This window comes from Lepidochelys kempii, chromosome 8 (genome assembly GCF_965140285.1).
Source record: "Lepidochelys kempii isolate rLepKem1 chromosome 8, rLepKem1.hap1, whole genome shotgun sequence".
In the NCBI taxonomy this organism is placed as follows: Eukaryota; Metazoa; Chordata; order Testudines; family Cheloniidae; genus Lepidochelys; species Lepidochelys kempii.
In genome coordinates, this window is record NC_136387.1 from 39,200,286 (window position 1) to 39,212,676 (window position 12,391).

General features: G+C 53.7%; 1 protein-coding gene across 1 annotated transcript in view; it reads right to left on the bottom strand.

Annotated features, from left to right (window-relative positions):
• LOC140915812 (START domain-containing protein 10) overlaps nucleotides 1-6,299 on the bottom strand; it is a 99,235-nt gene extending 92,936 nt beyond the window's left edge. The window contains exon 1 of the mRNA XM_073356191.2: nucleotides 6,100-6,299. Coding sequence (XP_073212292.1) covers nucleotides 6,100-6,126 — 27 coding nt within the window. The 5' untranslated portion in view covers nucleotides 6,127-6,299. The remainder of the gene's footprint in view (nucleotides 1-6,099) is intronic.
• Between the last annotated feature and the right edge of the window lie 6,092 nt (nucleotides 6,300-12,391).

Consider the following 12,391-nt stretch of genomic DNA (forward strand, 5'->3'; position numbering starts at 1 on the left):
GGTTTGTTTGAAATGGGGTGTGAGCGGACAGCAGGGGCAGTCGGCTCCTCTGGCCCCGTGTTCAGTGGGGAGCCTTCCGGCAGGTTCTCTGCACTGATAGCAACAAGTCCGCCGTCCCCACCCCCCTTTCTCTCCTACCATAGGATATCAGGGTTGGAAGGGACCTCAGGAGGTCATCTAGTCCAACCTGCTCAAAGCAGGACCAATCCCCAATTTTTGCCCCGATCCCTAAATGGCCCCCTCAAGGATTGAACTCACAACCTGGGTTTAGCAGGCCAATGCTCAAACCACTGAGCTATCCCTCCCCACTCCTCCTATCTCAGGTTTTGTTCCTTCTTCCTGGCCTGTAAAACATCCCTGCAAACAGACAGCTCTGCACCTGGTGGCCTTACCCTGTCCTAAGACTCACATTCTCATGCCAAGCCAGCAGAGCTGGGGCTGGTAAGGAGGCCCGAGATATGCCAGAACAAAATGCCACCTTCCCAATAATGCCTTTTATTGGACTAAATGCCACGCAGGCTTTAGGGGAGGTGGAGAAGCCTCTCAGCTCATCCGCAGAGAGGATTTCCACAGCCCTCCAGGCTCCTTGTCAAGATTGCGCTGTGAGTCCCCTAAAGCGTTTTTCTCTCCCGGCGAGGTGCTGTGTCTGGTGGGAATTGAATGGCAGGTCGGCCCCCTGTTTGCTGCTTAGAAAGATTATGCCGCCTTTGACTAAGCTCCATGGAGTGCTGGCTGCAAACCCATCAGACAGGACTAACCAGAAACTTAGCAGGGAAAGCAAACTTTGTGGCAGGAACATATCTCCTTCCCTCTCTGTGTTATATATATATATATATATATATATATAATATATATATATATATATATACACAATAACACACACACACACACACACACACACTCCTGCTCCTCCGGGTGTGTGTGTCTCTCTCCCTCTCTCTCACATGCTCTAAGCCAGGGAGAGTCAATAGGAGGCCAGCAGGCCAAATCTGAACTGCCAGACGCTTTTGAACAGACCCCCAAATCCTTTTATTTACGTACTATTACCATTCTTGTTACTATTATTTTTATTACTTTCTCTGGAGTCTGGACCGTCACTAGACCTTGACCAAGAAATCTGGACCTTGACAAAAAAATAATTGACTTCCCAGCTCCAAGCTGTATCAATCATCAATTTTTAAGCAGAACTTCTCATTAACTTCAATTATTAAATCTGCTTTAAAATAAATAGAATGATACAACCAAGTGTGCATGTCTCTGGCCCTCCCCACCCATCCACCCAGCTCTGTCTCTGAGCACTGTTTGTGCACATACCCGTCTGTCTTCTAGCACTGGAGGTGTTTGTAAGTCTCTCTCTCTCACCCTGGCTCTGGAAGTCCTTTGCACATTCAGCTCCAGCCAGGGGAAGCCAGAGTCTCTCTGTCTCTCCCCAGTGGGTGATTTCTCTTTCCCATCCAGTACCAAACGGATGCTGTTGCTGGCCCCACCCCTGCCCCATTCGAGCCTTGGACTCATGCCATCTCCTGAAACTGCTGGCCTGGGAGTCCCGTGCGCCACTGGCCTTCTCTCTTCTCCTTGCCCTCCTATGCTCAGCCTTCTGCACTCAGGCTGGGCTGTGGCACATAGGCAGAGCTGTGTGTGCCAGGCCCGGGGGCGGAGGAGACGAGGCCATGGGGTGTGGTGCCCAGTCTCAGGCTCCCACCTGGAGGGGATACTGGGGAGGGGAGACTGCACTAATCTGGAAGGGGGGAAGAGGAAGCAGGAGAGACCAAGCAAGTAAAAGGGAGAGCTGGGGAGGCCAGGCAGCGCTGGTTGGGGTTGGCAGTGCTGCCTTGGTGCTCTGTCGTGGGACTCTGGATGGGTTGCTTTGTACTGGGGGGTTGGGGAGATGGGGGTTCCCCATAATACTAGGGGTTCCTGGGCTGGCTGCCAGGGCACCTGTCTCCACAGCTTCTACCTCTGGCAATGCCATCCTAGGGTGTTGGGGCAAGGCTCTGCACTGGGGGAGCGTACAGGCTGGAGTCCCAGCTGGCATTGTGGCCACCGGTGCCCCAGCCTGCACTGCTTTTTGTGTCATGCTGGCAGCGTGGTGGCGGCTGTGGTGGGAAGCAAGTTCCCAGGCCAGCACCAGGTACCCCCGCACCAGGAGGGGCGCCCTCCTTCTCTCTCGAATTGAGCTGAGGAGCGGGTGCCACCCAGGCCAGCATGGGGCCTGCACAGCAAATTGCGTTGCAGCTGCAAATTGAGTTACGCTTTGTCCAAGCTTCCTGCCAGGAAGGAACAGGTCTTCAGGCAGCCCCTCAGCTCTACCCTCCCCCACCTCAGCCAGGCCCATGGGGTGTACTGAGGATCAGACCCTGCCAGGCCTCCTGGCATCAGCATATTGTGCCCCGGTGCCCAGTGTGGCTGGCTGCCTGGTGTGTTGCTACAGGGGGAAACCAGCAGGAAGCTCCAGGGGAGGCCAGCGCACCAGCAGGAGCGTCACCTGGTGCTGGTGGGGGGGTTGAGGCGGGCTAGGCTGGAGCATCTGTTGAGGGATGGAGGCAGGTTGGGGTCATGGCCAGCGATACATGCACTCACAGGAAATGAGAGACCTCAGGGAGCGTGGCGGGGGAGGTGGGGGGCAGGTTAAATGTGAGAGGCATGTGGGAAGCAGGTGGTGCTGAGGGGTTTTCTAGCCAGCAGGTGGGGAAGTCTGTGGGACGGCATGTGGGACATGGAAGGTATGTGGGGATTGGGGGGGGATGTGGCATGTGGGGATTCGGAGAGACAGAATGTACACAGCAGGCCTCGCGGGATGCTTTATGGGCATGTGGGGAACTGTCGGGGGCCATGGGCTGTGGGGGGCATGTGGGATATGGAAGATGTGGGGGGAAGTGGGACACAGGTAAGTATGTGAGATACGAGGGAGAGCCCGTGTGAAGCTGTGTGCGTGTGTGATTAAAACCCACTGTTTGTTTTACTTAAGCACAACACTCAGAGAGAGTTACAGGGCAGTGAGCTAGAAAATAACATCTACAGAAACAGTGCTGCCGCCGCCAAGCACCCTGACCTTTGCAAACCTCATTACTGCCACTCACACCCCCACCCCGCTGAAGACCAGGGCTCACCTGCCTGCACCCCCAGCCCTGCTCCCTTTCCCCAGGCAGGCCATCAGCCCTGTCCCTGGGTGGTAGTGCAATGCTTACGCCTGGCTCTGCAGCCTGCTGGCAAGAGCAGCAATGCCCACGCCCACCCAGCTCTGCCTAGCACATACCATCCGAAGCATCCATCCTGGGCAAGGCCGGCTTCCTGAAGCAAGGGTTGTCTGTCTACTCCATCACAGGGCTACTCAGGCAGAGGAGTGGGCAGCTGGCCCAGACATGGGGTGGCCCAGGGCACAGTCAGAGAGGATCAAAACATGCCAGGGCAGGGCACCCCTTCCAGCCTGAAGCTCCGGCTGAGACTCAAGAGCCCCCCCCCCCCCCCCGGCACCACAATCAACCAGCCAGAACAGAGTAGCAAAAGGACAATAGAGGATGTTTCAGAAATTATCTGGAAAAAGGGACAAACAGGGAGGTGGCAGTTTGCAGACAATATAAAATTACTCCCGATAGTTAAGTCCAAAGCATACTGGGAAGAGTTACAGAGAGATCTCATAAAACTGAGTGACTGAGCAGATAAAATTCAATGTTGATAAATACAAAGTAATGCACATTGGAAAACATAATCCCAACTATACATACACTCTGGTGGAGTCTAAACTAGCTGTTACCATTCATGAAAGAAATCTTGGAGTCATTGCAGTGCCCCAGGGGTCTGAGTGACAGACCTGGAGCAGGCAGTAGGGCGGGGGCTGGCCCAGGTGAGGGTTGTTCATGGCTAGAGTGACCCCCTTTGTTGGATGGACAAAAGGGAAAATCTCATGAACAATGGGGACATTTAGGGAAACTGTTTCGCTTCCCAGGTATCTCTCCAGTGAACATACAATACAATTAGCATAAGCTTCAGCTTACTGTTTAACACAGTCAAGGGACATCCCTTAAACCAGGGGCCACCCTATGCCGGGGCTGGGCAGCACCTAGCTCTCAGTCTTGACAGCATGAATAGGAGCACGTAGTTGTGGCCATGCTGGGAGCAGCCACCAGGCCTGGCCTGGCCCCTTCCCTGCTACCCAACCTGCTGGGCCAGGTTGAGTGCCTTCTCCCTGGGGCCCAGGCTTAGGCTTGGGCCAAGAGGGCAGCAGGCAGCTTTGCCTGCAGTAGCTGATGCCCCAGCTATGTGAACCTGCCCACATAGGGTTGCCAACTTTCTAATGGCACAAAATCTAACACCTTAGCCCTGCCCCTTCCCCTCCCCCGCCCTTTCCCTGAGACCTCCTCCCCCATTCACTATATTCCCTCTCCCTTGGTGGCTCACTCTCCCCCACCCTCACTCACTTTCACTGGGCTGGGGCAGGGGGTTGGGGTGCAGGAGGAGGTGAGGGCTCCAGCTGGGGGTGCGGGCTCTGGGATGGGGCTGGGGATGAGGGGTTTGGGGTGCAGGAGGGGACTCCAGGCTGGGGGGTGGAGTCAAGAGATTTGGAGAAAGGGAGGGGCCTGTGGGTTGAGGGAGGGGGTTGGGGTGCAGGAGGGGGTGAGGTGTCTGGGGTGGGGCCCGGGATGAGGGGTTCAGGGTGTGGGAGGGGGCTCTGGTTGGGGCAAGGGGTTGGGGTGCAGGGGAGGTGAGGGCTCTGGGCTGGGGGTGCAGGCTCTGGGGTGGGGCTGGGGATGAGGGTTTTGGGATACAGGAGGGGGCTCCAGGTTTTGGGGGAGGCTCAGGGCTGGGGCAGGGGGTTGGGGCTCAGGGTTGGGGTGCAGACTTACCTCAGGCAGCTCCTGGTCAGTAGCGCAGCAGGGCTAAGGCAGGCTTCCTGCCTGTCCTGGCACCATGCTGCACCCCAGAAGTGGCCAGCAGGTCCAAGGCCAATGAAGTGCAGAGCCCATGCTCAGGGTGGGGGCAGAGCACAAAGCTAGGAGCTGGACCTGCTGGCCACTTCCAAGGCACAGCGCGGTGCCAGGACAGGTAGGGACTAGCCTGTCTTAGCCGTGCAGCACCTCCGACCGGACTTTTAACGTCTCGGTCGGCGGTGTTTACCGGAGCCGCCAGAGTCCCTTTTCAACTGGGTGTTCCGGTTGAAAACCAGACACCTGGTCACCCTACGCCCATTCCTGTTGCTTGCCACTGCCGTGGGGAAGGAGACCACCTGGTGAGCGTTCCCTGGGAAGTGTCCCTGAGCTGCTGCTCCCTCTGCTTTATCCAGGCTGCACCAGGGACCAGGGGAAACCACCTCACCTTTTCGCTGTCACATCCACCCCTGCAGACCAAAGCCCCAAAAGGTCACAGTCCTGGATGCTTCCAAGCACAACTTGAAGGACACAGACTCTGGGCTCCCCTGGCAGCTCCCACAGGCTGAGCAGAACCCGGCGTCAGAGCTCAGGGGCCCGCAGGAGCGGAGCTCCGAATTCCTGGCCTGGGCTGCATGCTGTGTGTTTCTAGCGAGGTTCGGGCCCCCAGCAAACATCCTTCCAAGCTCAGCTTGGTGCCAGCACTTTGCCTCTGAAGAACCCTGCTGCCAGTGCTCCAATCATAGGGGCGCCTGGGGTGGCCCTTACTGCTTGTAGGGGCTATCAGCCCACTTCTGTGTCATGGCCCCCTTCCTTTCACCACTGGTTAAATTAAAGCAGCTTGACATTCAGGGCCCTCTGACTTTCCCCCCATAATTAGAGCACTGGTACCAGCCCTGCCAAGGGTCCTGCTGCCCCTCTGCCATTGCTGTCCTCAGTCACAGACTCTCCCTCAGGCTGTCAGCTGGGCCCATCACCACTGGGTCTGAAGTGAAGCCAGGGAGCAGGGGTCCCGTCTGCGCCCCAGGAATGGGGGCTGGCTACTTCCAAGCTAGCTGGCCTAATCCCCCTTCCCTCTAGTGCCCCTTGACCCTGGCACCTGACAGCCAGAACCCATCCTGCCCATTCACTGCCTTCGCTGTCCAGTAATCCCTCCCTTCGACTGTGCACCCTTCACACAGCCTTGCGGCTGCCAGGTGCACTCTGGCCACCAGCTTCCAGAGCTGAACATTACCCTGCGTTCATGTAGGGGGCTCCTCATCGCCTTCTCTGCCGCCTCCACTGGCCCGCAGCTCCATTGTCCGAGGCACTGCACTCCCCCTAGGGTATGCACCAGGCACCACGTGGATGTGTCCCCGATGCCAGCCAGCTCCTCCTCCTGCCCAACATGCAGGCCGTACCACCATGCAGGTGCCCTGCTGCCCTGGCACTGCGGGCAGTGCCAGCTCTGTGCTGCTAGCATTAGGGGGCCTGGTCTCACTGCTCACAGGGGGGGTGGGAGCTCCCTTCGCGATGGCTGGGGTGGCTGCCCTGGCGTCCTGCCAGGCCCACGGGCCCTGCTTCCTGGCAAATGCATTTCCTGGAAAGGTCTGTCCAGCCATAGCAACAGTTGCTAAGGTTCCCTTTCCTGGGCTCTGCAGTTTCAGGCCCCGGATCCAGCACAGCTGGGGATATGTTTACATGCGATTAACGCTCATTAATTAGACAGAGACAACAGAGCCCACCCCTGTGACAGCGCATGGGGTGAATCCCAACCCAGGGAGGGAGACGAGCTGTTCCTCAGCACTGGGGGATTCCCTGCTACCCCCCTCCCACACCAGGGAGAGACAAGGCAGAACAGAACAGACGGCGGGGCAGGGCCCCTGGTGGCTGCTTTGCACAGCTGTGGGTGCTGTCACACCTGGGGAGGGCAGTGTGCCCTCACTGAGGTATGTGGGGCTCACAGAGCATTTCCCTGTTGCCCAGAGCCCCATTCAGGGGTTCTCCAAGAGGTTGTGCCGGCGGAGCAGAAACCTGGGCCATGGGATTGTGATGGGGTGTACCTGACTGCTGGGTCATTCAGTGCTAGGGTAAGATGGTTTCCCTCCCCCAAGCTGGGTGTGAGGGGCAGGCAGGGCAGGAGCCAGGGGTTGGCAAAGGCGGCCGAGTCCATGCAGCCAGGCTGTTAGTGGGCATCAGAGAGACTAAAATCAGTGTCGCCATTACAGAACTCCCTCCACCAGGTCCTGATTGACCCTGGGTCTTGCTGCTTTTCATACTCTGCTCCAGCTCAGCCATCCCTGTCAGCAGAAGGCAGTACTGGGATACTGGGCTCCCACTCTGCTCAGAGTGTGGAGACCTGCCCAGTCACGCTGAGCAACAGCTCCTTTGGGGCCAGGCATGGGTGAGCTGCACACGGAGCCCACTGACATTGTCCCTAGTCAAGAAGGAGCCAGGTCCAGGTTGCCCCCAGGACACTGGAACTGCATGGAGGCCGGGGAAGCCAAGCACTGGGTGAATGTGGCCCCACAGCACCAATGGCCCAGACTCAGGATCACCCAGAGATGCTCATTAGCTGCAGTTTTCACACCCCTCAAGGCAGATTGATCCCTGAGCTGGTGCAAGTACCAGCGCAGGGGAGACAGGACGCAAACTGCGCCTCTCTATTCAGGAGCCTGAGAGCTGTTCTGACTCATACCCCTGCTTCTATGGCCCCTCTGGAGCTTTGCAAGGGGGAAAGTCTGCCCACCCAGGCCATCCTTGCTCCTGACCCTCCTTCTCCCAGCGTGCCTGCCTCTAGTCTGCCCCAGTCCTGTGCCACAGAATCATAGAATTGTAGGAATGGAAGGGACCTCGGGAAGTCATCTAGTCCAGTCTCCTGCACTCATGGCAGGACTAAGTATTATCTAGACCATCCCTGACAAGTGTTTGTCTAACCTGCTCTTAAAAATCTCCAATGATGGAGATTCCACAACGCCCCTAGGCAATTTATTCCAGTGCTTAACCACGCTGAGAGGTATGATGTTTTTCCTAATGTCCAACCTAAACCTCCCTTGCTGCAATTTAAGCCCATTGCTTCTTGTCCTATCCTCAGAAGTTAAGAACAACAATTTTTCTCCCTCCTCCTTGTAATAACCTTTTATGTATTTGAAAACAGTTATCATGTCCCCGCTCAGTCTTCTCTTCTCCAGACTAAACAAACCCAATTTTTTCAATCTTCCCTCACAGGTCATGTTTTCTAGACCTTTAATCATTTTTGTTGCCCTTCTCTGGACTTTCTCCAATTTGTCCACATCTTTTGTGAAATGTGGCACCCAGAACTGGACACAATATTCCAGTTGAGGCCTAATCAGCGTGAAGTAGAGTGGAAGAATTACTTTTTGCTTCTTGCAGATCCCTTTCCACAGTACTCCTTCCTAGGCCATCATTTCCCATTTTGTATGTGTGCAACTGATTGTTCCTTCCAAAATTAAGTACTTTGCATTAGTTCTTATAGAATTTCATTCTATTTACTTAAGACCATTTCTCCAGTTTGTCCAGATCATTTTGAATTATAATCCTATCCTCCAAAGTACTTGCAACCCCTCCCAGCTTGGCATTGTTCATAAACTTTATATGTACCTGAAAGGGAACTCAGCCGGGCCTCGTCCCTTGGCAGGATGTTGGGGCACCACACCGACTCATTACACTCTCTGCTGGGTTGGGGAATACCCAGTCTATGGCCCAGACCTTCAGGCTGGGTCCTGCAAGCAGTTCAATATAAGCCCAGGCCCTGGGTCAGGGCGGGGCAGCAAACAAACAGTCAGGGGCTCAGGCCCTTAGGCAGGAGCTGAGCAAATAGTTCAATATAGGCCCAGGCCCCTAGCTTTAGCAACCAGGGGGAGGGGGAGACTGCCACCCAGGGGGATGCAGGCCCACCCACTCCACTACACTGCATCCCAGCCCGGGTCCCTAGCAGTGGCCGAAGACCCGCTGCTGTGTCAGTGGGGATCATGGCCGCAACACACTGCCATTGGCTCCGGCAGTGCTGCAGCTAGACTGGGGTTGGCTGCCCCCGGGCTACTTCCGGATTCCCCCTCGTAGGGTACCTGGGTCAGGGTGGCATCCTCGGAGGGTTCCAGCACCATGGGCTCCTCTGGGTAGCTGGCGAAGGATAGGCATGGCTGCTCCTCTGGGTAGCTGGCAAGGGGTAGGCTCGGCTGCTCCTCTGGGCATCAGTCAGCGTCAGGCATTGGCCGGTCCGGCCAGTCCTCGGGTTGGCTGCGGCTTGCCAGGGTCTCCCAAGCCAGAGTCAGACCACAGGCGTCTGCCCTCTCTGGCAGCTGCTGCCCAACTAAGCTCCGGGGTTGGACTTTTCAACTTCCTGTCCTGTGCCTTGACCTCTGGGGGGCGGGCGCAGGAACCACTGTCTCCACCCAGTTTGGTGTCTGGGAAGGTTCTTCCCTCGGCAGGGTTGTTGGGGCACCACACTGCCTCACTACAGTACCCTCCATGCCATTATCTAAATTATTGATGAAGATACCGAACAGAACCAGAACTAGAACCGATCCCTGCAGGACTCCACTCAATATGGCCTTCCAGCTTGACCGTGAACCACTGATAACGACTCCCTGGGAAACAGTTTTCCAACCAGTTATGCACCCACCTTATAGTAACTCCATCTAGGTTTCAGAGTAACAGCCGTGTTAGTCTGTATTCGCAAAAAGAAAAGGAGTACTTGTGGCACCTTAGAGACTAACCAATTTATTTGAAAGCTCATGCTCAAATAAATTGGTTAGTCTCTAAGGTGCCACAAGTACTCCTTTTCTTTTTTCCATCTAGGTTGTATTTCACAGAATCATAGAATATCAGGGTTGGAAGGGACCTCAGGAGGTCATCTAGTCCAACCCCCTGCTCAAAGCAGGACCAATCCCCACCTAAATTATCCCAGCCAGGGCTTTGTCAAGCCTGACCTTGAAAACCTCTAAGGAAGGAGATTCCACCACCTCCCTAGATAACCCATTCCAGTGCTTCACCACCCACCTAGTGAAAAAGTTTTTCCTAACATCCAACCTAAACCTCCCCCACGGCAACTTGAGACCATTACTCCTTGTTCTGTCATCAGCTCCCACTGAGAACAGTCTAGATCCATCCTCTTTGGAACCCCCTTTCAGGTAGTTGAAAGCAGCTATCAAATCCCCCCTCATTCTTCTCTTCCGCAGACTAAACCATCCCAGTTCCCTCAGCCTCTCCTCATAAGTCATGTGTTCCAGTCTCCTAATCATTTTTGTTGCCCTCCGCTGGACTCTTTCCAATTTTTCCACATCCTTCTTGTAGTGTGGGGCCCAAAACTGGACACAGTACTCCAAATGAGTACTCTATTCGACTCACCAATGTCGAATAGAGGGGAACGATCACGTCCCTCGATCTGCTGGCAATGCCCCTACATATACATCCCAAAATGCCATTGGCCTTCTTGGCAACAACGGCACACTGTTGACTCATATCCAGCTTCTCGTCCATTGTAACCCCTAAGTCCTTTTCTGCAGAACTGCTGCCTAGCCATTCGGTCCCTAGTCTGTAGCGGTGCATGGGATTCTTCCATCCTAAGTGCAGGACTCTGCACTTATCCTTGTTGAACCTCATCAGATTTCTTTTGGCCCAACCCTCTAATTTGTCTAGAGCCCTCTATATCCTATCCCTACCCTGCAGCGTATCTACCTCTCCTCCCAATTTAATGTCATCTGCAAACTTGCTGAGGGTGCAATCCACACCATCCTCCAGATCATTTATGAAGATATTGAACAAAACCGGCTCCAGGACCGACCCTTGGGGCACTCCACTTGATACCGGCTGCCAACTAGACATGGAGCCATTGATCACTACCCATTGAGCCCGACAATCTAGCCAACTTTCTATCCACCTTATAGTCCATTCATCCAGCCCATACTTCTTTAACTTGCTGGCAAGAATACTGTGGCAGACCGTGTCAAAAGCTTTGCTAAAGTCAAGGAACAACACGTCCACCGCTTTCCCCTCATCCACAGAGCCAGTTATCTCGTCATAGAAGGCAATTAGATTAGTCAGGCATGACTTGCCTTTGGTGATTCCATGCTGACTGTTCCTAATCACTTTCCCCTCATCTGAGTGCTTCAGAATTGATTCCTTGAGGACTTGCTTCATGATTTTTTCAGGGTCTGAGGTGAGGCTGACTGGCCTGTAGTTCCTCAGATCCTCCTTCTTCCCTTATTTAAAGATGGGCACTACATTAGCCTTTTTCCAGTCGTCCGGGATCTCCCCCGATCACCATGAGTTTTCAAAGATAATGGCCAATGGCTCTGCAATCACATCCGCCAACTCCTTTAGCACTCTCGGATGCAGTGCATCCGGCCCCATGGACTTGTGCTCTTCCAGCTTCTCTAAATAGTCCCAAACCACTTCTTTCTCCACAGAGGGCTGGTCGCCTCCTCCCCATGCTGTGCTGCCCAGTGCAGTAATCTGGGAGCTGACCTTGTTCGTGAAGACAGAGGCAAAAAAAGCATTGAGTACATTAGCTTCTTCCACATCCTCTATCACTGCGTTGCCTCCCTCATTCAGTAAGGGGCCCACGCTTTCCTTGACTTTTTTCTTGTTGCTAACATACCTGAAGAAACCCTTCTTGTTACTTTTAACATCTCTTGCTAGCTGCACCTGCAGGTGTGATTTGGCCCTCCTGATTTCACTCCTGTATGCTCGAGCAATATTTTTATACTCTTCCTTGGTCATTTGTCCAATCTTCCACTTCTTGTAAGCTTCTTTTTTGTGTTTAAGATCAGCAAGGATTTCACTGTTAAGCCAAGCTGGTCGCCTGCCATATTTACTATTCTTTCTACAAATCGGGATGGTTTGTCCCTGTAACGTCAATAAGGATTCTTTAAAGGATTTCCTAGTTTGTTTATGAGAAGGTCATGTGAGACAGTATCAAAAGCCTTACTAAAGTCAAGATATACCATGTTTACTGCTTCCCCCCATCCACAAGGCTTGTAACCCTGTTAGGTTAGTTTGATATGATTTGTTCCTGACAAATCCATGTTGACTGTTACTTATCACCTTATTATCTTCTAGGTGTTTGCAAATTGATTGCTTAATTATTTGCTCCATTATCTTTCCGGGTACTCAAGTTAAGCCTACTGGTCTGCAATTCCCCGGGTTATCCTTATTCCCCTTTTTATAGATTAGCACTATATTTGCCCTTTGCCAGTCCTCTGGAATCTCTCCCATCTTCCATGACTTTTCCAAGATATTCGCTAATGGCTCAGATATCTCCTCAGTCAGCTCCTTGTGTATTCTAGAATGTATTTCATCAGGCCTTGGTGACTTGAAAACATCTAACTTGTTCCGATAAAGTGAGCTGTAGCTCACGAAAGCTCATGCTCAAATAAATTGGTTAGTCTCTAAGGTGCCACAAGTACTCCTTTTCTTTTAACTTGTCTAAGTAATTTTTAATTTGTCCTTTCTCTGTTTTAGCCTCTGATCATACCGCATTCACTATGTTAGCCGTGCAATCGCTACTAGCCTTTCTGGTGAAA